Here is a 25898-nt window from a genome sequence, read left to right as displayed (position 1 = left end):
GCGGCACGTGTAGAAAGGGCGCGCAGGCAGAGAGCTAACTGCTGATTAGCTATCGGCATGACATTATGGGTCATTTTGAGTTCATGGACTTCTTATTTTCATTTTGTAACACGTGTAGCAGCCATTTTAGAAAAAAACTGATTTGTTACCACGAAGCACAAATAAATAGGCTTTGCAGTGAACTTTTTCCTAAACATCAGATGTAATTTCGCTTCAGATGATTTGTTTCGCTCAACACCAGAAACTAACTTTAATTACGCATACTGACAAAAGCATGATTTTAGGTGCAACTACTCTAATTATGATTTCGGTTTTACTCTATAAAACACAACAATAAGAATGTCTATGGTAATGTGACACATGTACAACCAAGCACATGTAAAGCATGACATGATCACGCACATAGAATTTATCAGTTACAGGAACACAACCTAAAGGCAAACAACATATTGTATGCTGATTTACCTTACAGGATAAAAATATCCAAACCCAAGGTAACAAAAATATCAACCAAATAAGTTAAAAGAACATAACCTTCAACTACAGTTTTCCTTATATAGTTTAGATTATGCGGATATTAATTAACTTTCCCTTTAGTGAGGAGGGGGTAGAGGAGTGATATCATGATAGTTATTGGGTATATATGTCTGTAGTTTATGCTCAACACTCATTCTAGATCAATTTCCACTATGAAACTCCTCCTGATCTGTGTGCTCCTCGGAGCAGTTGGTGAGTTCAGTGGCTGTCTTCTATGATACATACATTGTTGATGTTGATACTTTTTAGTTTTCTACAGCTTTCTATGAGGAAAAAAGCTAACTTTTTCAATTTGCTACATGTATGATGTATATGACTTTAAATAATATGTCTCCTTCTATTTTCGCAGCTGCTTTTGAGGATGATGATAAGATCGTAGGAGGTTACACCTGCTCTGCTTACTCCGTCCCCTACGCAGTGTCTCTGAACTCCGGCTACCACTTCTGTGGAGGTTCTTTGATCACCAGCCTCTGGGTGATCTCTGCTGCCCATTGCTACAAGGCGTAAGTTACCTTAATTTTGACTAAGACCAAACCATCAACATCACATCAACTTTTGGCCTTTATCATTTACTATTCTATATTGTTCTCCACAATATAAAATAGTAAATTATAAAGGCAAAAAGTTGATGTGACATTGATGGTTTGGTCTTGGTCAAAGCATTGAAAGCATTTGAGGTTTAGTGTTGAGTGCGAATATTCGAATAGCAAATATCGCAAATCGCTAATCGCTAATTCGCAAATATTTTGAATATAGTGCTATATATATTTGCTATATCGAATATACGTCATTTTTTAACATCTGAAAACATGATTCCTCCCTGCTTCTTTCTGAGTCATTGGCCCACAAGCAACTTCAGCAGGAATGAATCATGTTTTCATATGGAAAAAAAATGACGAATATTCTAAAATACTAATATATAGCAATATAGCGCATATATAATTGTTATTTAGAATATTAGTTTTTAGTTTTTTTTTCAATGTGTACTGTTATTCCACTTCGGCATACTCCTTCCCGACAAGCGTCCCCATCACCATGGGAGCGCCTGTGGGTTAAAAAATAACATCGGATCTGAGCTTTCTCTGAGATCGTGAAAACTCAGATCCGATGGTATATTCTATCCCACAGGCGTTCCCATGGTGACAGGGACGCTTGTCGGGGAGGAATATGCCAAAGTGGAATAATAGTACACATTGGTGAAAAAAAGACGAATATTCTAAATAATGAATATATTCGCTATATTGCTATAACTTCGTTTTTTAGAATATTCGTCATATTCTAAAACAAGAATATATAGCAATATAGCGAATATTCATAAAATACACATCTAGACTGCAATTTAGGCAATATAGTGCTATAAACTTTTTTCATAGTCGTAATTTTTTTTCTTTTATAAACTTCAGATTTGAAGAAAAATTACAACTTTGAAAAAAAAAAGGTTATAGCATTATTTTAGCTAATGTGCAGTCTATATGTGTATGTAACGAATATTCGCTATATTGCTATATATTCATTTTTTAGAACATTCGTCATATTCTAATATAGCAATATAGCGAGTATTCGATAAATACAAATATAGAGCAATTTAGCTAATACAGTGCTATAATCTTTTTTTTATAGTCATTTTTTTTTTTCTCTTCTGAACTTTAGATGTTAATAAAATGTACACTATTAAAAAAAAATATTATAGCACTATTTTAGCTTAGCTAAATTGCTCTGTTTTTATTTTCTCGAATATTTTGCTATATTGCTATATATTCTTTTTTTATCAACTTCGCATTACGCGATTTTTACAATTTAGATTAATCGCTATTGCAAAAATAATCTCGAATACGAGTATTGGCGAATATGAAACTAATATTCTTGGGAATATGCGCAAAATATCGCGAATTCGAATATGGGACCTGCCTCTCATCACTATTGAGGTTTAGAAGCTAGTTTTGTTTGTAAAAATGGTTGCTAAAAAAGGGAGACAATTCAATAGACAAGTTTTGTGGGACTAAAAAAATGAATTGCATCTGAAAGCTCTAAAGATTGGTAATGGCCCTGGGGGTCATTAACAGAATATATCAGAAACTTTTGGCCAATAATAAGAACAGATCATCAGCGTTTTAGCAATGAAAATTGTTTTAACTGAAAGAAGGAAAAATTATGTTCAGATGTTATTTATATGTGGAACAATGAAAGCAAATATGTTTGTACCCATTTTCTATAATTTTGCCTATTTATAGAATGCAAAGAGTTTCATATTACAGTTACAACATGGTGATAGGACACAATGGAATTCCCAATATATAAATATAAAGTCCTTCCACGCTCTTTTTGAAACTTTTTTTGTTTTTTAAAAAATGAGGGGTTTTCAAAGTAAATAACAAACTGTTAGAGTTAGCAGATCATTTACTGTATAGTGTCTATTTTGTATAAATTGTGACAATGAAAGACAAAGGACTGGAGCCACAAATACATAGTGATTCATCTAATTATAACCATAATATATTAGACAGATGGATATACTATATGTGTGATTTTAGCTGCCCCATGTTCAACCCCTGAAAAATAACTTCAAAAAATTATTAGATTTCCATTTTTTCCTCACCACACATCTGAAGAAACAGGGAATTTACTTGGGTGAAGATACATTGCTATACCATTCACAGTGTATGGACAACTATGGTGCTGTTTCTGAAAGAAAGCACAAATATTTCCCCAAAAACACTAATGCATTTAAAAAAAAATTATGAAATGAATTTAGAATTACAAATGAATTTGTCTAATTTTTGCAGGAGCATGCAGGTCAGACTGGGAGAACACAACATCTTTGCCAGTGAAGGCACCGAACAGTTCATCAACTCCGCCAGAGTCATCAGACATGGAAGCTACAACTCCAGAACCCTGGACAACGACATCATGTTGATCAAGTTGGCCTCTCCCGCAACCCTCAACTCTTACGTCAAGGCTGTTGGTCTGCCCGGTGGCTGCGCTGCTTCTGGAACCAGCTGTCTGATCTCTGGATGGGGCAACACCCTCAGCAGTGGAAGTAAGTCAAGTACTGCCAATAATGTTACTGGAACGGCAATTAAAAATGAGTAGTGGTTATTGACACAATGTAAGATGGAGTTTACTCAGAGGCGGGAATTACTGACACCAAATGAGCTGAAGTTTCTTCAAAGGTGGAGTTTGCTGATGAGGAGTGAAGTTATTTTAAGACAAATCTAATACATTTTCAATTCTCTTAAATGAGTAAAACATTAAACATTTTCTAGGACCTTAATGATTGCTCGGTGTAGAAATTGTTGAAAGGATGTTTCTTTAGAATTTTGTATGTATTTATAGGTCTCATAATATATCAGATTCAATGTAAATCTTTTTTAATATTTTTCATATTTATAGCTTAAATGGATCACTGGACACAGCTAACAAAATTATGTGTAGCAAATAGTAACAGACCCATGATTAATGGATATTATAAGTGTGGAACAATATGTGTCATATAGATATGATCCACGAACTGCTATGGTGTAGAAACCATACTGTATCAGGGAGCATAAAGCTTCAAAGGGTTTTCCAAGATTTTAAAACTGATGATCTATCCTCCAGGAAGGTCATCAATATCTGATCGGTGTGGACCTGACACCAGGAATCAGCTGTTTGAGAAGCACTGATGCTTGTAATAGCACCGCAGCCTTCTAACAGCTTTATCATTGTTCACATAGCCTAGGCTCAGCTAAGCCCCATTAATGCACTGAGATGCAATACCAAGCATAGTTTCTATACAATGGACGGCACTGTGCTTGGTGAGCAGAGAGAAGTCTTTGGCTCTTATGTGAGAACCGGTAACTTTTCAAACAGTTGATCATCAGGGGAATCTGAGTGTTGAATCCCCGACTATCAGATACTATTGAGTGATGACCCATCAGTGGGATAGTTTATCAGTTCAATAATTCCAGAAAACCCCTCTAAAAGTCAAAGAAAATGTGCAAACACTGTAAATGATAATTTTATGTTTCTATCTACATACAATATGCTGAAAATGTATATTCACTTACCTTTAGCAAACATGCCCAGCCTCCTGCAGTGCCTGAACGCCCCCATCCTGACTACCGCCCAGTGTAGCAGCGCCTACCCAGGAGAGATCACCACCAACATGATCTGTGTTGGATACATGGAAGGAGGCCAGGATTCCTGCCAGGTAAATGGATCTTCTTCGTCTCATAACTTTCAGATCTGTGACTGTAGAATGTGGACTGTTACGAGGACATATAGTCATCAAAAGGCCATTATTCCTATTTCATGAAGACGACCTCTCATGACAATGTGTTTATATAAATGTATCATAAAAAAATCTAAAACTTGTTTCTCTAAATTATGCAATTTAACAATATTGTGAGGATAGCAGATTCTTAAAAGGATAATATAGACCAGGTTTAGGCTTGAAGGGCAAAAATGTCTTTCTTTCCAATTGTACTGATTTAAAAAAAGAAAACAGTTCAATGACAAAATCCTGCTCTGGCATTAATGTATTACCACATTGTTTCACTCTTTAGAAAAATTGGTATGGACATTACAGAGGCTCATTGAAAATGTCACTGTATTTGTAGATGCCATATTTGAGAGACACTATTTGAGGGAGCAGAAGTGTAGCTATATTGAGTACAGAGGTCACACTCAGGACATGCTGAAAAATGGTCAAAGATCCTTGTGCCATATTAGAAAGACACAACTGTTATAAATGTTACATGATTGTATTGAGCCCCAAGAGCCCTAATTTACATCTCTGTGAAGGAAACTTTTGTAGCCGTATTTTAGAATATACAGTAGCTACTGATTATTCATTACCTCCAGTTGATTCAAAAATCTAACATTTTGTCTCTATATTTTCTCAGGGTGACTCTGGTGGACCCGTGGTCTGCAATGGACAGCTCCAAGGTATTGTTTCTTGGGGATATGGCTGTGCCCTCAGGAACTATCCTGGTGTCTACACTAAGGTCTGCAACTACAACTCCTGGATCTCCAGCACCATGGCTGCCAACTAATCTTTCTCTGTGTTTCTTGTCATTTGTTGCTCTGTTACTGGATACTAACACCTATCATATTAACAGTAATACAAAAAATAAAAAATAAAAAACATAAAAAATCTTCTCATTTTTATTTGGATTCATCACCTTCAATCATCATAAAAAAAAATGTTTGAGTCCAGCAACTTATCATGATACAAAAAAAAGCCTAATCAGATTTTGAGCTGCTCTTTGTAGACTAAGGGGCACATTTATTAATACTGGAGTTTTAGACACCGGTCTTAATAACCCCTATACCTGGAGGTGGATCCTCCAGAGTTATGAAGAGGTGCAGGGCTCTTTATAACTTTGGTGGATCAAAAGCCACATCTAAATGTAAGACAGCTTGCTGTTTTACATTTTGACAATTTTCTACACATAAAAAAATAATTCCCCACCCTCTCCACGCCCATTTTTGTAGACCTGGCGTGAGTGGGGAGAAGTCGCAGATTGCGGCTCAAATAACGCCGTATTTCTGTTTAATAAATGACTCCCTAAGACTTAATTCGCTTGACCGTATGTTTTATTAATTTGCCTTCTACATTTTTTGTGTATAGAACATTTATTTCCATAGTGCAATTCACATTTCAATAAAAAGTCAGTACTTCAGTTTATAGCATATAGTAGGGCAGGAAGGGGGAAAGTAAGGATAAGTGAACAAGTTCAAACTGAACTGGGTTTGTACCGAACTTTGCTATTATTCTGATGGCAGACAAACCGAGATTTTCTGATTTGTTTTGGATGAATCTACTGCACTTGTTAGGAGTAGAGTTGAGCAAACACCTGGATGTTTGGGTTCGAGAAGTTCGGCCGAACTTCCTGGAAATGTTCGAGTTCGGGATCCGAACCGACCCGAACTTCGCCCCGAACCCCATTGAAGTCAATGGGGACCCGAACTTTTCGGCACTAAAAAGGCTGTAAAACAGCCCAGGAAAGGGCTAGAGGGCTGCAAAAGGCAGCAAAATGTAGTTAAATCCCCTGCAAACAAATGTGGACAGGGAAATTAATTAAAATAAAAATAAAATAAATAAAAATTAACCAATATCAATTGGAGAGAGGTCCCATAGCAGAGAATCAGGCTTCATGTCAGCAGAGAATCAGTCTCCATGTCATAGCAGAGAATCAGGCTTCACGTCAGCCAAAACTGGAACAGTCCATTGTCATATATTTAGGCCCCGGCACCCAGACAGAGGAGAGAGGTCCCATAACAGAGATTCAGGCTTCATGTCAGCAGAGAATCAGTCTTCATGTCATAGCAGAGAATCAGGCTTCACGTCAGCCAAAACTGGAACAGTCCATTGTCATATATTTAGGCCCCAGCACCCAGATAGAGGAGAGAGGTCCCATAGCAGAGATTCAAGCTTCATGTCAGCAGAGAATCAGTCTTCATGTCATAGCAGAGAATCAGGCTTCACGTCAGCCAAAACTGAACCAGTCCATTGTCATATATTTAGGCCCCGGCACCCAGACAGAGGAGAGAGGTCCCATAACAGAGATTCAGGCTTCATGTCATAGCAGAGAATCAGGCTTCACGTCACCCAAAACTGAAACAGTCCATTGTCAGATATTTTGGCCCCAGCACCCAGACAGAGGAGAGAGGTCCCATAGCAGAGATTCAGGCTTCATGTCATAGCAGAGAATCATGCTTCACATCACCCAACACTAGAACAGGCCACTGTCAGATATTTTTAGGCCCCGGCACCCAGACAGAGGAGAGGTTCATTCAACTTTGGGTTGCCCCGCAATATAATGGTAAAATGAAAATAAAAATAGGATTGAATGAGAGAGTGCCCTGGAGTACAATAATATATGGTTAGGGGGAGGTAGTTAATGTCTAATCTGCACAAGGGATGGACAGGTCCTGTGGGATCCATGCCTGGTTCATTTTTATGAACGTCAGCTTGTCCACATTGGCTGTAGACAGGCGGCTGCGTTTGTCTGTAATGACGCCCCCTGCCGTGCTGAATACACGTTCAGACAAAACGCTGTCCGCCAGGCAGGCCAGCACCTCCAAGGCTAGCTCTGGCCATGTGGACAATTTGGAGACCCAGAAGTTGAATGTGGCCGAACCATCTGTCAGTACGTGGAGGTGTGTGCACACGTACTGTTCCACCATGTTAGTGAAATGTTGCCTCCTGCTAACACGTTCCGTATCAGGTGGTGGTGCAGTTAGCTGTGGCGTGTTGACAAAACTTTTCCACATCTCTGCCATGCTAACCCTGCCCTCAGAGAAGCTAACTCTGCCTTCGCCTTGGGCTTCCACTTGTTCCCCTGTGACATTTGGGAATGCTCTCAGTAGCGCGTCTACCAATGTGCGCTTGTACTCGCGCATCTTCCTATCACGCTCCAGTGCAGGAAGTAAGGTGGGCACATTGTCTTTGTACCATGGATCCAGCAGGGTGGCAACCCAGTAGTCTGCACACGTTAAAATGTGGGCAACTCTGCTGTCGTTGCGCAGGCACTGCAGCATGTAGTCGCTCATGTGTGCCAGGCTGCCCAGAGGTAAGGACAAGCTGTCCTCTGTGGGAGGCATATCGCGATCGTCCTGCGTTTCCCCCCAGCCACGCACCAGTGATGGGCCCGAGCTGCGTTGGGTGCCACCCCGCTGTGAACATGCTTCATCCTCATTCTCCTCCACCTCCTCCTCATCCTCCTCCACCTCCTCCTCATCCTCGTCCTCCTCGTCCTCCAGTAGTGGGCCCTGGCTGGCCACATTTGTACCTGGCCTCTGCTGTTGCAAAAAGCCTCCCTCTGAGTCACTTCTAAGAGACTGGCCTGAAAGTGCTAAAAATGACCCCTCTTCCTCCTCCTCCTCCTCCTGGGCCACCTCCTCTTCCATCATCGCCCTAAGTGTTTTCTCAAGGAGACATAGAAGTGGTATTGTAACGCTGATAACGGCGTCATCGCCACTGGCCATGTTGGTGGAGTACTCGAAACAGCGCAACAGGGCACACAGGTCTCGCATGGAGGCCCAGTCATTGGTGGTGAAGTGGTGCTGTTCCACAGTGCGACTGACCCGTGCATGCTGCAGCTGAAACTCCACTATGGCCTGCTGCTGCTCGCACAGTCTGTCCAGCATGTGCAAGGTGGAGTTCCACCTGGTGGGCACGTCGCATGTGAGGCGGTGAGCGGGAAGGCCGAAGTTACGCTGTAGCGCAAACAGGCGAGCAGCGGCAGCAGCTCTGACATGTTGGGGTAGTTGTGAATGAACTTCTGCACCACCAAATTCAGCACATGCGCCAGGCAAGGGATGTGCGTCAAACCGGCTAGTCCCAGAGCTGCAACGAGATTTCGCCCATTATCGCACCCCACCAGGCCGGGCTTGAGGCTCACCGGCAGCAACCACTCGTCGGTCTGTTGTTCTATACCCCGCCACAACTCCTGTGCGGTGTGGGGCCTGTCCCCCAAACATATGAGTTTCAGAATGGCCTGCTGACGTTTACCCCGGGCTGTGCTGAAGTTGGTGGTGAAGGTGTGTGGCTTACTGGATGAGCAGGTAGAAGAAGAGGAGAAGGAAGCCGAGTAGGAGGAGGAGGCAACAGGAGGCAATGAATGTTGCCCTGCGATCCTTGGCGGCGGAAGGACGTGCGCCAAACAGCTCTCCTCCTGGGGCCCAGCCGCCACTACATTTACCCAGTGTGCAGTTAGGGAGATATAGCGTCCCTGGCCGTGCTTACTGGTCCACGTATCTGTGGTTAGGTGGACCTTGCCACAGATGGCGTTGCGCAGTGCACACTTGATTTTATCGGATACTTGATTGTGCAGGGAAGGCACGGCTCTCTTGGAGAAGTAGTGCCGGCGGGGAACAACATACTGTGGGACAGCAAGCGACATGAGCTGTTTGAAGCTGTTTGTGTCCACTAGCCTGAATGACAGCATTTCATAGGCCAGTAGTTTAGAAATGCTGGCATTCAGTGCCAGTGATCGAGGGTGGCTAGGTGGGAATTTACGCTTTCTCTCAAATGTTTGTGAGATGGAGAGCTGAACGCTGCCGTGTGACATGGTTGAGATGCTTGGTGACGAAGGTGGTGGTGTTGGTGGTACATCCCCTGTTTGCTGGGCGGCAGGTGCCAACGTTCCTCCAGAGGCGGAAGAAGAGGCCGAGGCGGCAGAAGCAAAAGAGGTAGCAGGGGGAGCCTGAGTGAGTTCCTTGTTTTTAAGGTGTTTACTCCACTGCAGTTCATGCTTTGCATGCAGGTGCCTGGTCATGCAGGTTGTGCTAAGGTTCAGAACGTTAATGTCTCGCTTTAAGCTCTGATGGCACAGCGTGCAAACCACTCGGGTCTTGTCGTCAGCACATTGTTTGAAGAAGTGCCATGCCAGGGAACTCCTTGAAGCTGCCTTTGGGGTGCTCGGTCCCAGATGGCGGCGGTCAGTAGCAGGCGGAGTCTCTTGGCGGCGGGTGTTCTGCTTTTGCCCACTGCTCCCTCTTTTGCTACGCTGTTGGCTCGGTCTCACCACTGCCTCTTCCTCCGAACTGTGAAAGTCAGTGTGCCACTGGACCTCATCGTCCCTTGCATCGTCTTCCACCCAGTCTTCCTCCCTGACCTCCTGTTCAGTCTGCACACTGCAGAAAGACGCAGCAGTTGGCACCTGTGTTTCGTCATCATCAGAGACGTGCTGAGGTGGTATTCCCATGTCCTCATCATCAGGAAACATAAGTGGTTGTGCGTTAGTGCATTCTATCTCTTCCACCCCTGGGGAAGGGCTAGGTGGATGCCCTTGGGAAACCCTGCCAGCAGAGTCTTCAAACAGCATAAGATACTGCTGCATAACTTGAGGCTCAGACAGTTTCCCTGATATGCATGGGGGTGATGTGACAGACTGATGGGCTTGGTTTTCAGGCGCCATCTGTGCGCTTTCTGCAGAAGACTGGGTGGGAGATAATGTGAACGTGCTGGATCCACTGTCGGCCACCCAATTGACTAATGCCTATACCTGCTCAGGCCTATCGCTGTAAATTCTGGTGGGTACTGGGACTTGAGGTAGTTGGTTCACTAGGACGTGTGGCTGTGGCTGTGGTTACATCCTCTCCCAGCACCAGAGGGTCCACTAACACCACCACGACCATGTCCGCGTCCCTTACTAGATGTTTTCCTCATTTTCCTGTTCACCACAATAAGAAAAAAATTATTTGGCCCAATGTATTGAATTCAAATTCAGGCCTTTTTTTTACAGACACCTAACACTATCTGGCTATCTATTTAGGTACCGTATTACACTAATACAGGCACAGCAGTAACGACAGATTTAGCTGAATATAAATTGTAGGCCTAGTATTTAGGCCCTGGATGACAGGTATACGTTTACGGACAGAATTAGACTTGGAAATCCACGGTAGCGTGTGAAGTTATTGAGAATGACCCTATCCGCACCTTTAATCTAATATACCCTTTTATGGATAGATTTAAAGTAGGCCTGATACAGCAGAAACCACTGATTTAGGGAATTGCTAAGTTGGGAATTGTATTTCAACCCAGAACAAAAACTGTGCTTTGGCGGACACTAAATTAATTGACCAGCCTCAGCAATAAACAAAGATTTAGCTGAATATAAATTTTAGGCCTATTATTTAGGCGCTGGGTGACAAGTATACGTTTACGGACAGAATTAGACTTGGAAATGCATGGTAGCGTGTGAAATTATTGAGGATGACCCTATCCGCACCTTCAATCTAATATACCATTTTATGGATAGATTTAAAGTAGGCCTGATACAGCAGAAACCACTAATTTAGGGAATTGCTAAGTTGGGAATTGTATTTCAACCCAGAACAAAAACTGTGCTTTGGCGGACACTAAATGAATTGACCAGCCTCAGCAATAAACACAGATTTAGCTGAATATAAATTTTAGGCCTATTATTTAGGCGCTGGATGACAGGTATACGTTTACGGACAGAATTAGACTTGGAAATGCACGGTAGCGTGTGAAGTTATTGAGGATGACCCTATCCGCACCTTCAATCTAATATACCCTTTTATGGATAGATTTAAAGTTGACCTGATACAGCAGAAACCACTGATTTAGGGAATTGCTAAGTTGGGAATTGTATTTCAACCCAGAACAAAAACTGTGCTTTGGCGGACACTAAATGAATTGACCAGCCTCAGCAATAAACACAGATTTAGCTGAATATAAATTTTAGGCCTATTATTTAGGCGCTGGATGACAGGTATACGTTTACGGACAGAATTAGACTTGGAAATGCACGGTAGCGTGTGAAGTTATTGAGAATGACCCTATCCGCACCTTCAATCTAATATACCCTTTTATGGATCGATTTAAACTTGGCCAGATACAGCAGAAACCACTGATTTAGGGAATTGCTAATTTGGGATTTGTATTTCAACCCAGAACAAAAACTGTGCTTTGGCGGACACTAAATGAATTGACCAGCCACAGCAATAACCACATATTTAGCTGAATATAAATGTTAGGCCTATTATTTAGGCGCTGGATGACAGGTATACGTTTACGGACAGAATTAAACTTGGAAATGCACGGTAGCGTGTGAAGTTATTGAGGATGACACTATCCGCACCTTAAATCTAATATACCCTTTTATGGATCGATTTAAACTTGGCCTGATACAGCAGAAACCACTGATTTAGGGAATTGCTAACTTGAGAATTGTATTTCAACCCAGAACAAAAATATATCCTTTGCCAGACAGCAGACAGTATTACAATTGGCTAGCCACAGCTGAAACACCAGATTAAGGGTACTGCTCTTTTGGCAATTGTAGTTCACCCCTCAATAAAATAGCAAGCACAGCCAAGCCCCTGATGTAGGATATAGCAAAAAAATAACCACACTATTGATGGTTAAATGGACTTGGTGGCAGCTTGTGCTGGCACACCACAAGACACAAAATGGCCGCCGATCACCCAAGAAAAAAGTGACATAAAAACGCTCTGGGCAGCCTAAAAACAGTGAGCAATTAAATAGCAGCAGTTCAATGATCCACAGCTGTAGATCGATCACTGAATTAAGTGTTTTTGCTGAGTTAATCAGGGCCTAATCTCGCCCTAACAGCAGCTGCAACCTCTCCCTACACTGATCAGAGCAGAGTGACGTGTGGCGCTACGTGACTCTAGCTTAAATATAGGCTGGGTCACATGCTGCACTGGCCAATCACAGCCATGCCAATAGTAGGCATGGCTGTGATGGCCTCTTTGTGCAAGTAGTATGACGCTTGTTGATTGGCTGCTTTGCAGCCTTTCAAAAAGCGCCAAGAAAGCGCCGAACACCGAACCCGAACCTGGACTTTTACGAAAATGTTTGGGTTCGGGTCCGTGTCACGGACACCCCAAAATTCGGTCATCCCTAGTTAGGAGGAAAAAAGCCCTAGGAAGGAAGAAGAAGGGTTCTCACATGACTTAGAGGGGTTGGGCCTGAACTGATTGGCTCCCAGGCTGACAGCCTAGATGAGCTAATCAGTTCTGGAGCAGGCAAGGATATGACTTTGTAAAACAAACAGAACACCATCCAGTGCTGGGCTGTGAATGAGCCTGGATGTGTGTGATGGTGTCTACCAGGAAAAAGATCTTAGGGAGTCAGGGACAGTGAGAAATCAATTAAGCTTATTGCCAGGGAGAGTGAAGGGAAAGGCTAGGATTCTAAAGAAGAATCGTGTGTCTTTTGTAGAATACAGACATACAAGCAGGGCAGCTGATAGGCAGGGAGAGAGAAGAAGGGAGCTGTGGCTGGCTGTTACTGGTATCAGAAGTGCAGGTACTGCAATGCAGACCTCAAAAGCAGCTACCTGCAAGCAAATATTTTCATTTTTCCCCCAATTTTCACAGAAATCCTTTTTTTTGTGAGGTTCAATTTAATATATATATGTGATTACTACAGCAATACCCAAGGTGTGTATTAAGGTGAAATTAAGCATCAAGCCTCAATTGTCCATTTACATATATTCACTTTCCATATGGTTGCAATGTACTTTTTTTTTTTCTTTTGGGGGGATGTTTAAATTTTTTCAAGCTGCATATGTACATACTGTAATTACTGCAGCAATCCCCACTGTCCATTTATATTTATTCAGTTTCCACATGATCAGAATTTAGATATTTTATTAGGGGGTCACAATTTAATTAAAAGGGGGGGTTTTCACATGATTATTTTCAATTCCGTTATAGCTTTCTGTTAAGTACAAAAATTGCGGACGCTCACCGATTAATTGGAGCTCGGCCTCCTGGTCACCCACCAGTCTGGAGAGTCAAAACAAATATGCACTAAAAATGGCTGGCTCACAATATTTAGCAAGTATTTTTACTTAAAATGTATGCATAAAAACATTTAATCACACGTAATCAAACGATGCATTATAATTCCCCCAGATAATATTCAAAATAAATTTTATAAATCTATGAAACTGGTCCTACTACAATGCGGAGCTCATGCATAAAATATTAAAAATAAAAATAATGCGGTTGTATACTAGTATTTGGGCGTGTGTTTTGGGTTTCACCAATATTTCATCTGATATGGGCATTTGATATAATGTCAGTGCCTATTTGTTGCAATCTTATTCACATAAATGCTCTTTGTAACTTTAGGCACTTAAATGCGTGTCACAATTAGGCTACTGAGCACAGTCACCCTATTGGGTAATTGAAGCAATTCAGACTTGCAGGTTGCTGTTAAGGCCGTTTGTATACAATGATGTTTGTTGTTACTCACGGCTTCCTGCAATTTTTCTGTTGGCTTATATTCCAATCTACTACTGTCTCAGCGTAACTCTTCGCTGTATTTGTCACAGCCTGCTGCGAGTTATTCACTGCTATCGGTTTGATTACACAGTGCAGGTCTCCGCTCTCCCTTCTGCCGACTGTGTCTTTAATCAGGGCATGCATGCTGAGCTTACTGGGATTAGTAATAATGTCCGTTCTTGCTTTATTTGTGGTGTAATCCCGTAACAACTTTCTGTTATGACATGCTTATAACGGAAAATAACGGAATTAATATACCGGAAACCAAATGGAAACCGTTCTGTTTTAATTTGTCCTCATATGGTTCAATAGATAATAAATAACAAATACCAGCATTCCATCTGGTTTCCGATATTTTGAATGGAAAAAAAAGTCCTGTCGACAAAATAAAGGAAAACAGATGGAATGCTGGTTTCCGTTATTAATTCACCATTGAAATATATGAGGATGGATTAAAACGGAAAAGTTTCTGTTTGGTTTCCGTTATATATCAACTCCATTGTTTTCCGTTACAAACATGACGAGGCTTCCGCCCAGCAATGTGTTTAGTGACGTCACCGGCTCTGATGCTGCGGGCTCTAGCGCTGTCCAAGCAATTTTACAAGCGAGGGCAGCACTAAAGCCCGCACATCTGTGCCGGTGACGTCACTGGGCTCACTGCTGTGTGGAAGCCTCCGCCTGGCAGCCCAAAGGAGAGTCCGGTTTGTCACCGGAACTCCACAAAATGCCTTTGCCCTGCGCGATTACGGCCCAGGGCAAAGGAGAGCATCGGAGCATGAACTGCTCCAATGCTCTCGTCAGGGGGCCTGCAAGGGGGAAATTCTGGGTATGTCCAGGTTCAGCTCTGAACCCGGACAACCCGTTTAATGCATTTTGTGGCAGTCCAAACATATGCTTTTTAATCCCTTTTGTTATTACAAAGTATTACAGGTCAATGTTAGCGTAAGGTCTAATTTATCACCATGGACTTAACAGACCAGTGCCCACAGATTCAAGTAGTGGCCCCGTGACAGAATGGGGAGAGTGGCAGTGGCAGTAACAGGGACAATATTTGCCTCATAACAGAGTGGGATGGGGCCAACAGCAGTGGCAGTAACAGGATTAATAATGGCCCCATGCCAGAGTGGGTAGAGGGGGCAGCAGCAGTGGGAGTAAGGCTGTGTTCATATCGCTGTTTATTTTTCTGTTCTTCTGATCAGTCAAAAGGACAGAAAACTGAAAAATAAAAAAAATATATAAGACTGTATTTTGAGCATCCATAAAGCCTCTTTTAGATTGTTAGTATTTGATCAGTATCTGTAAGCCGAAACCAGGAGTGGTTTCAAAACAGAGATAAAATTTTATAGAAATATTTGCATCCCTTCTGTGATTTGGACCCACTCCTGTTTTTGGCTTTCAAATACTGATGCAAAACACTGACCGTGTAAAACAGGCCTTATGCTCAATTTGCATAATTTTTTGCTGAAATCATTTTTTTCAACAAGGAAAGAAGTCCTGCATGCAGTATTTGTTCAGTATTTGCATCAGTGTTTGATCAGTATGTGTGAGCCAAAAACACCAGTAGGTCCAAAACAGAGATAAAATGTAATGGAAATATTTGCATCTCTAGTTTTGGACCCGCTTCAGCTTTTGGCTTACAAATACTGATTAAATGCTGACCATATACTGAACATGTAAAAGTAGCTTTATTGATGCTTAAAATGCAGGATCCTTTTATTTCTGTTCTTCTGATGGATCAGGAGAATGGAGAAATAAACGGTAATGGTAACACAGATAAACAAGGAAAATATGGCCCCATAACAGGGTGGGGATGGGGCTAACAGCATTGGCAGTAACATTGACAATAGTGACCTCATAAAAGTGTCATTAGTGTTGTCTTCATCGACACCCTCCAGCTCCTTTTGCTCCTCAAAGTGAAATGTTGGTGCCACATCTTCTGTCCCCTCGCCAAATCATATTTGTCAGCATCCCCTCCAGGATGTGAAGGAGTGGAAAGACAATATTCATCCCGTATTTCTGCTGACTGTTAAATAAAGTAGCCTGATCAAAGAGCCTGAGAAAACAGCACATGTCATGCATGAACTGCCACTGGCTAACGTGAAAGTTACACCAGGGGGTAGACCTGTCCATCAGTAGCATTAAGAAATACTGAAAGTGGCAACAATTGAATAAGATGCATGTGGCAATATATTAGACCACCCTTAAATACTGAGGCACAGTAAGTCAATGTATCAACTAACAGATTAACTATGGATGTAGCAACAGTTAAATAAGACGAGCATGGCAAAATAATAGACCGACCTTTAATATTGAGGCACAATAAGTCTATGTTTAAAGTTGAGGATTAACTGTGAATGTGGCAGCAGTTCAACAAGATGCACATAACAATATATTAGACTGTCCTTTAATACTGAGGCACAGTAACTCTATGTATAAACTAACTGATTAACTATGCATGTTGTAGCAGTTCAACAAGATGCAAGGGGCAATTACACTTAACCTGCAGTGTCCCTGCTGTCTCTGTATGCTTTCCCTACAGTCTCAAAAAACTCCCCCTATGATCTCCCTGCACTGGCCCTGTCAATTTAACTAAGATGCGTTATATATGTGATTATATTTTTCTTTATGTATGTATGTCTTTAAATGAACTTAATAAAGATCAGATTTTAAATATCAGTTAGGGACCCCTAAAGGGATTGTTGGTCCCACAGACCACTTTTGTCTCGTAAATAATATCCCGAGGGTCTCTAAATAGGGACTTAGAATATAAAAATATATGTGATTACTGTAACAATATCCAAAGAGTGGCAGCAATCTACCTCTGTGTATTAAGGTGAAATTGAGCGTCAATCATCAATCGTCCGTTTAACTGCAAATGTGTCAGCAGTTCAACAAGATGCAGACGGCGATATGTTAGACTGCCTATTAATTATGAGGCACAGTAATTCTATATATAAACTAAGAGTTTAAATGTTAATGTGTAAGCAGTTCAAAAAGTTGCAGACGGCGATATATTTGACCCTATATATAAATTAACAGTTTAAATAGGATTGTGGCAGCAGGTGAAAAAGATGCATGTGGCGAATAGACTGAACCTGCACTGTCCTTGCAATCTCTCTATGCTCCCCCTACAGTGTCTAAAAACTCTCCCTATGATCTCCCTACACTGTTCCTGAACTCTCCGCATCTAATATTCTACAATTAAAAGCTTTCTGCAACACTATTCTTACCGCATAAGAACTTGCCACATCTCTCCTTAAACTCAGCTCATAGGAAAATGGTGGATACCACGCGGGATGAAACTTTTAAAAGGGCTGTGATATCACAAAGGATGGCTATCTGCTGATTAGCTAGCGGAATGACATTATGGGTCATTTTGAGTTCCTGGACTTCTTATTTTCATTTTGTAACACGTGCAGCAGCCATTTTAGAAAATAACTGATTTGTTACCACGAAGCGCAAAGAAATAGGCTTTGCAGTGAACTTCTTCCTAAACATCAGATGAAATTTCGCTTCGGATGATTTGTTTCGCTCAACACCAGAAACTAACTTTAATTAGGCATACTGACAAAAGCATGATTTTTAGGTGCAACTACTCTAATTCTAAAATATGATTTCGGTTTTACTCTATAAAACACAACAATAAGAATGTCTATTGTAATGTGACACACGTGCAACCAAGCACATGCAGAGCATGACATGATCACGCACCTAGAATTTATCAGTTACAGGAACACAACCTAAAGGCAAACAACATATTGTATGCTGATTTACCTTACAAGATAAAAATATCCAAACCCAAGGTAACAAAAATATCAACCAAATAAGTCAAAAGAACATTCAGAACATAACCTTCAACTACAGTTTTCCTTATATAGTTTAGATTATGCGGATATTAATTAACTTTCCCTTTAGTAAGGAGGGGGTAGAGGAGTGATATCATGATAGCTCTTGGGTATATATGTCTGTAGTTTACTCTCAACACTCGTTCTGGATCAATTTCCACTATGAAACTCCTCCTGATCTGTGTGCTCCTCGGAGCAGTTGGTGAGTTCAGTGGCTGTCTTCTATGATACATACATTGTTCACTTTGATACTTTTTAGTTTTCTACAGCTTTCTATGAGGAAAGAACCTAACTTTTTCAATTTCCTACATGTATGATGTATATGACTGTACAGGGAGTGCAGAATTATTAGGCAAGTTGTATTTTTGAGGATTAATTTTATTATTGAACAACAACCATGTTCTCAATGAACCCAAAAAACTCATTAATATCAAAGCTGAATATTTTTGGAAGTAGTTTTTAGTTTGTTTTTAGTTTTAGCTATTTTAGGGGGATATCTGTGTGTGCAGGTGACTATTACTGTGCATAATTATTAGGCAACTTAACAAAAAACAAATATATACCCATTTCAATTATTTATTTTTACCAGTGAAACCAATATAACATCTCAACACTCACAAATTTACATTTCTGACATTCAAAAACAAAACAAAAACAAATCAGTGACCAATATAGCCACCTTTCTTTGCAAGGACACTCAAAAGCCTGCCATCCATGGATTCTGTCAGTGTTTTGATCTGTTCACCATCAACATTGCGTGCAGCAGCAACCACAGCCTCCCACACACTGTTCAGAGAGGTGTACTGTTTTCCCTCCTTGTAAATCTCACATTTCATGATGGACCACAGGTTCTCAATGGGGTTCAGATCAGGTGAACAAGGAGGCCATGTCATTAGATTTTCTTCTTTTATACCCTTTCTTGCCAGCCACGCTGTGGAGTACTTGGACGCGTGTGATGGAGCATTGTCCTGCATGAAAATCATGTTTTTCTTGAAGGATGCAGACTTCTTCCTGTACCACTGCTTGAAGAAGGTGTCTTCCAGAAACTGGCAGTAGGACTGGGAGTTGAGCTTGACTCCATCCTCAACCCGAAAAGGCCCCACAAGCTCATCTTTGATATTACCAGCCCAAACCAGTACTCCACCGCCACCTTGCTGGCGTCTGAGTCGGACTGGAGCTCTCTGCCCTTTACCAATCCAGCCACGGGCCCATCCATCTGGCCCATCAAGACTCACTCTCATTTCATCAGTCCATAAAACCTTAGAAAAATCTTAGTCTTGAGATATTTCTTGGCCCAGTCTTGACGTTTCAGCTTGTGTGTCTTGTTCAGTGGTGGTCGTCTTTCAGCCTTTCTTACCTTGGCCATGTCTCTGAGTATTGCACACCTTGTGCTTTTGGGCACTCCAGTGATGTTGCAGCTCTGAAATATGGCCAAACTGGTGGCAAGTGGCATCTTGGCAGCTGCACGCTTGACTTTTCTCAGTTCATGGGCAGTTATTTTGCTCCTTGGTTTTTCCACACACTTCTTGCGACCCTGTTGACTATTTTGAATGAAACGCTTGATTGTTCGATGATCACGCTTCAGAAGCTTTGCAATTTTAAGAGTGCTGCATCCCTCTGCAAGATATCTCACTATTTTTGACTTTTCTGAGCCTGTCAAGTCCTTCTTTTGACCCATTTTGCCAAAGGAAAGGAAGTTGCCTAATAATTATGCACACCTGATATAGGGTGTTGATGTCATTAGACCACACCACTTCTCATTACAGAGATGCACATCACCTAATATGCTTAATTGGTAGTAGGCTTTCGAGCCTATACAGCTTGGAGTAAGACAACATGCATAAAGAGGATGATGTGGTCAAAATACTCATTTGCCTAATAATTCTGTACAGGGTGTATATAATATGGCTTCTTTTATTTTCTCAGCTGCTTTTGAGGATGATGATAAGATCGTAGGAGGTTACACCTGCTCTGCTTACTCCGTCCCCTACGCAGTATCTCTGAACTCCGGCTACCACTTCTGTGGAGGTTCTTTGATCACCAGCCTCTGGGTGATCTCTGCTGCTCATTGCTACAAGGCGTAAGTTACCTTAATTTTGACCAAGACCAAACCATCAACGTCACATCAACTTTTGGCCTTTATCATTTACTATTTTATATTGTTCTCCACAATATAGAATAGTAAATGATAAAGGCCAAAAGTTGATGTGACATTGATGGTTTGGTCTTGGTCAAAGCATTGAAAGCATTTGAGGTTTAGTGTTGAGCGCGAATATTAGAATAGCGAGTATTTATCGCGAATATCGCAACTTTGCTAATTTGCGAATATTTTGAATATAGTGCTGTATATTCGCTATATCGAATATACGTCATTTTTTAACATCTGAAAACATGATTTCTCCCTGCTTCTTTCTGAGTCATTGGCCCACTAGCCGTCGTGTCTTGATGCAAATAAGGTATTTTTTTTATTCCATAAACGGAAACAGTCCTATAACCAGGACGCGTTTCGACGATGTGTCTTCATCAACAGGTACGTGTTGATGAAGGCACATTGCCGAAACGCGTCCTGGTTATAGGACTATTTCCGTTTATGGAATAAAAAAATACCTTATTTGCATCAAGACACGACTGCTGGGATTCTTTTCCGTATCATTGTTGTGGAGTAACCTCTTCTCCCGGGCAGCGTGCACCTGCGCGAGTGCTGGTCTTTCCACATTTATTATTGGCCCACAAGCAACTTAAGCAGAAAGGAATCAGGTTTTCATATGGAAAAAAATTACAAATATTCTAAAATACAAATATATAGCAATATAGCGCATATATAATTGTTATTTAGAATATTATTATATTTTTTTTCAATGTGTACTGTTATTCCACTTCGGCATACTCCTCCCCGACAAGCGTCCACATCACCATGGGAGCGCCTGTGGGTTAAAAAATAACATTGGATCTGAGCTTTCCCTGAGATCGTGAAAACTCAGATCCGATGGTATATTCTATCCCACAGGCGTTCCCATGGTGACGGGGACGCTTGTCGGGGAGGAATATGCCAAAGTGGAATAATAGTACACATTGGAAAAAAAAAGATGAATATTCTAAATAACGAATATATTCGCTATATTGCTATAACTTCGTTTTTTAGAATATTCGTCATATTCTAAAACAAGAATATATAGCAATATAGCGATTATTCGTAAAATACACATATAGACTGCAATTTAGGCAATATAGTGCTATAAACTTTTTTCATAGTTTTTTTTCTTTTATGAACTTCAGATTTGAAGAAAAATTACAACTTTAAAAAAAAAAGGTTATAGCATTATATTAGCTAATGTGCAGTCTATATGTGTATGTAACGAATATTCGCTATATTGCTATATATTTGTTTTTTAGTATATTCGTCATATTCTAATATAGCGAATATTCGATAAATACAAATATAGAGCAATTTAGCTAATACAGTGCTATAATCTTTTTTTTATAGTCTTATTTTTTTTTCTCTTCTGAACTCTAGATTTCGATAAAATGTACACTATTAAAAAAAATATTATAGCACTATTTTAGCTTAGCTAAATTGCTCTGTTTTTATTTTCTCTAATATTTTGCTATATTGCTATATATTCTTTTTTATCAACTTCACATTACGCGATTTTTACAATTTAGATTAATCGGTATTGCAAAAATAATCTCGAATACGAGAATTTGCAAATATGAAACGAATATTCTTGTGAATATGCGCAAAATACTGTGAATTCGAATATGGGACCTGCCTCTCATCACTATTGAGGTTTAAAAGCTAGTTTTGTTTGTAAAAATGGCTGCTAAAAAAGGGAGACAAGTTTTGTGGGACTAAAAAAATTAATTGCATCTGAAAGCTCTAAAGATTGGTAATGGCCCTGGGGGTCATAACCAGAATATATCAGAAACTTTTGGCCAATAATAAGAACAGGTCATCAGTGTTTTAGCAATGAAAAACGTTTTAACTGAAAGAAGGAAAAATTATGTTCAGATGTTATTTATATGTGGAACAATGAAAGCAAATACGTTTGTACCCGTTTTATATAATTTTGCCTATTTATAAAATACAAAGAGTTTCATATTACAGTTACAAGATGGTGAAAGGACACAATGGAATTCCCAATATATAAATATAAAGTCCTTCCATACACTTTTTTAAACTTTTTTGTTTTTAGAAATGAGGGGATTCCATACTAAATAATAAACTGTTAGTGTTAGCAGAGCATTAACTGTATAGTGTCCATTTTGTATAAATTGTGCCACTGAGTGTAGCTCCGAGGAATGGGGGTTTAAGGACAAGGTTAATTCTTGGCTCCTATCCTAGCAGCTCTTACAGGGACCTGCCATTAGGTGGTTAAGAGTAAACTTCAAACACATCTATACCATCAGCACTAAGGATAAAGCTCTATCATCACACATGGCTAAGATTTCAGTATCTTCTTGCTCTTCTAGCCTAATTTCACATTTTGATTCTTCAAAATGTTAATTTACTGGGAAAGACTCTCATTTATAGAAAATAGAGTCTACCAACTATATTCTATAATTTGCTTATATAAAGAAAAAATCCAGAACAATGAAAGACAAAGGTCTGGAGCCACAAATACATAGTAATTAATCTATTTATCAACATTATGTATTAGCCCAATGAATATACTGTATGTGTGACATTAGCTGCCCCATGTTCAACCATAGAAAAATAACTTTAAAAAAATTATTAGATTTCCATTTTTTCCTCACCACACATCTGAAGAAACAGGGCATTTACTTGGGTGAAGATACATTGCAATACCATTTTACAGTGTATGGACAACTATGGTGCTGTTTCTGAAAGAAAGCACAAATATTTACCCCAAAACACTAATTCATTTTTAAATATTTATGAAATGAATTTAGGATTACAAATGTATTTGACTAATTTTTGCAGGAGCATGCAGGTCAGACTGGGAGAACACAACATCTTTGCCAGTGAAGGCACCGAACAGTTCATCAACTCCGCCAGAGTCATCAGACATGGAAGCTACAACTCCAGAACCCTGGACAACGACATCATGCTGATCAAGTTGGCCTCTCCCGCCACCCTCAACTCTTACGTCAAGGCTGTTGGTCTGCCCGGTGGCTGCGCTGCTTCTGGAACCAGCTGTCTGATCTCTGGATGGGGCAACACCCTCAGCAGTGGAAGTAAGTCAAGTACTGCCAATAATGTTACTGGAACGGGAACTAAAAATAAGTAGTGGTTATTGACACAATGTAAGATGGAGTTTACTCAGATGTAGAAATTACTGACACCAAATGAGCTGAAGTTTCTTCAAAGGTGGAGTTTGCTCATAAGGAGTGAAGTCATTTTAAGACAAATCTAGAAAAATTTGAATGGACGTAAATGAGTAAAACATTAAACATTTTCTAGGACCTCAATGATTGCTCGGTGTAGAAATTGTTGAAAGGATGTTTGTTTAGAATTTTTTATGTATTTATAGGTCTCATAATATATCAGATTCAATGTAAATCTTTTTCAATATTGTTTATATATTAAGCTTAAATGGATCACTGTACACAGCTGACAATTCATGTGTAGCAAATAGTAACAGACCCATAATGAATAGATATGAACCACAAACTGCTATAGTGTAGAAACCATACTGTATCAGGGAGCATAGAGCTTAAAAGGGTTTTCCCAGATTTTAAAACTGATGATCTGTCATCAGTCATCAGGTCATCAGTATCTGATCGGTGTGGGGCTGACACCAAGAATCAGCTGTTTGAGAAGGCACTGATGCTTGCAATAGCACCACGACCTTCTAACAGCTTCGTCATTGGTCACATGGCCTAAGCTCAGCTCAGCCCCATTAATGCACTGAGATGCAATATCAAGCATAGTTTCTATACAATGGACGGCACTGTGCTTGGAGAGCAGAGAGAAGGCATTGGCTCTGATATGAGAGCCGTTGCCATCTCAAAGAGTTGATTATTAGGGGAATCCAAGTGTTGGCTCACCGCCTATCAGATACTAATGAGTGATGACCCATCAGTGGGATAGTTTTTATGTTCAAAAATTCCAGAAAACTCCTCTAAAAGTCAAAGAAAATGTGCAAACACTGTGAATGATCATTTTATGTTTCTATCTACATACAATATGCTGAAAATGTATATTCACTTACTTTTAGCAAACATGCCCAGCCTCCTGCAGTGCCTGAACGCCCCCATCCTGACTGCCGCCCAGTGTAGCAGCGCCTACCCAGGAGAGATCACCACCAACATGATCTGTGTTGGATACATGGAAGGAGGCCAGGATTCCTGCCAGGTAAATGGATCTTCTTCGTCTCATAACTTTCAGATCTGTGACTGTAGAATGTGGACTGTTACGAGGACATATAATCATCAAAAGGCCATTATTCCCATTTCATGAAGACGACCTCTCATGACAATGTGTTTATATGAATGTATCATAACAAAATCACAAACTTGTTAGACCAGGGTTTGGCTTGAAGGGCAAATCTTTATTTTTTTACAATTGAATTGATAAAAAAAAAATAATAATAAACTGTTCAATGCCAAAATCCTGCTCTGGCATTAATTTGTAACCACATTGTTTCCTTCTTTAGAAAAATTGGTATGGACATCACAGAGGCTCATTGAAAATTCTACTGTATTTGTAGATTCCATATTTGAGAGACACTATTTAAGGGAGCAGAGGTGTAGATACATTGAGTACAGAGGTCACACTCAGGACATGCTGAAAGATGATCAAAGATCCTTGTGCCATATTAGAAAGACACAACTGTTATAAATGTTACATGATTGTTTTGAGCCCCAAGAGCCCTAATTTACATCTCAGGGAAGGAAACTTCTGTAGCCGCATCTCTGAATATACAGTAGCTACAGATTATTCATTAACTCCAGTTCATTCAAAGTCTAACATTTTGTCTCTATATTTTCTCAGGGTGACTCTGGTGGACCCGTGGTCTGCAATGGACAGCTCCAAGGTATTGTCTCTTGGGGATATGGCTGTGCCCTCAGGAACTATCCTGGTGTCTACACCAAGGTCTGCAACTACAACTCCTGGATCTCCAGCACCATGGCTGCCAACTAATCTTTCTCTGTGTTTTTTGTCATTTGTTGCTCTGCTACTGGATACTAACACCTATGATAGTAACAGTTAGCTTTCTAAAAAATAAAATAATAAAAATAATAAAAAAAATCTTCTTTTTTTTTAAATTTGGATTCATCACCTTCAATCATCGTTACAAAAAATGTTTGAGTCCAGCAACTTATCATGATGTAAAAAAAAAAAAAACTCTAATCAGGAGGCTACCCTTTGAGCTGCTCTTTTCAGACTAAGGGGCACATTTATTAATACTGGCGTTTTAGACTATGGTCTAAATAACCCCTATACCTGAGGTGCAGGTCTCTTCATAACTTCGGCGGATCCACCTCCACATCTAAATGGCTTCCTTGCTGTTTTATATTTTAACCATTTTCTACACATAAAAAAAAAATTCCGCCCACTCCACGCCCTATTTCTTAGACCTGCCATGAGCGGGGAGAAGTCGCAGATTGCGGCTCAAATAAGGGATGTGGATAGAACATTAACCCTTCATTTCTATAGTGCAATTCGCATTTCAATAAAAAGTCAGTACTTCAGTTTATAGCATATAGTAGGGCAGGAAGGTGGAAAGTAAGGATAAGTGAACCAGTTCAAACTGAACTAGGTTCGGTCCGAACTTGCTA

At 40.4% G+C, this 25898-nt stretch overlaps 3 protein-coding genes across 11 annotated transcripts in view; 2 read left to right on the top strand and 1 right to left on the bottom strand.

The window, feature by feature from the left end:
* Positions 1–25898, bottom strand: part of LOC121006028 (M1-specific T cell receptor beta chain-like) — a 961123-nt gene that overhangs the window by 820073 nt on the left and 115152 nt on the right. The window lies entirely within an intron of this gene.
* LOC121004205 (trypsin-like) lies at positions 844–5570 on the top strand. The gene is made up of 4 exons (XM_040436374.1): positions 844–1040; positions 3321–3574; positions 4590–4726; positions 5421–5570. The coding sequence occupies exons 1-4, from the start codon at positions 844–846 to the stop codon at positions 5568–5570; spliced, it is 738 nt and encodes a 245-aa protein (XP_040292308.1).
* LOC121006044 (trypsin-like) lies at positions 18315–25260 on the top strand. Its single transcript, XM_040438937.1, has 5 exons — positions 18315–18357; positions 20082–20235; positions 23098–23351; positions 24335–24471; positions 25111–25260. Exons 1-5 carry the CDS (start codon positions 18318–18320, stop codon positions 25258–25260), a joined length of 735 nt encoding a protein of 244 aa, XP_040294871.1. The 5' UTR covers positions 18315–18317.

Source organism: Bufo bufo, chromosome 6 (genome assembly GCF_905171765.1).
Source record: "Bufo bufo chromosome 6, aBufBuf1.1, whole genome shotgun sequence".
Lineage (NCBI taxonomy): Eukaryota > Metazoa > Chordata > Amphibia > Anura > Bufonidae > Bufo > Bufo bufo.
Note: the sequence above shows the minus strand (reverse complement) of the source record. Positions and strands in the feature narration are given on the sequence as shown.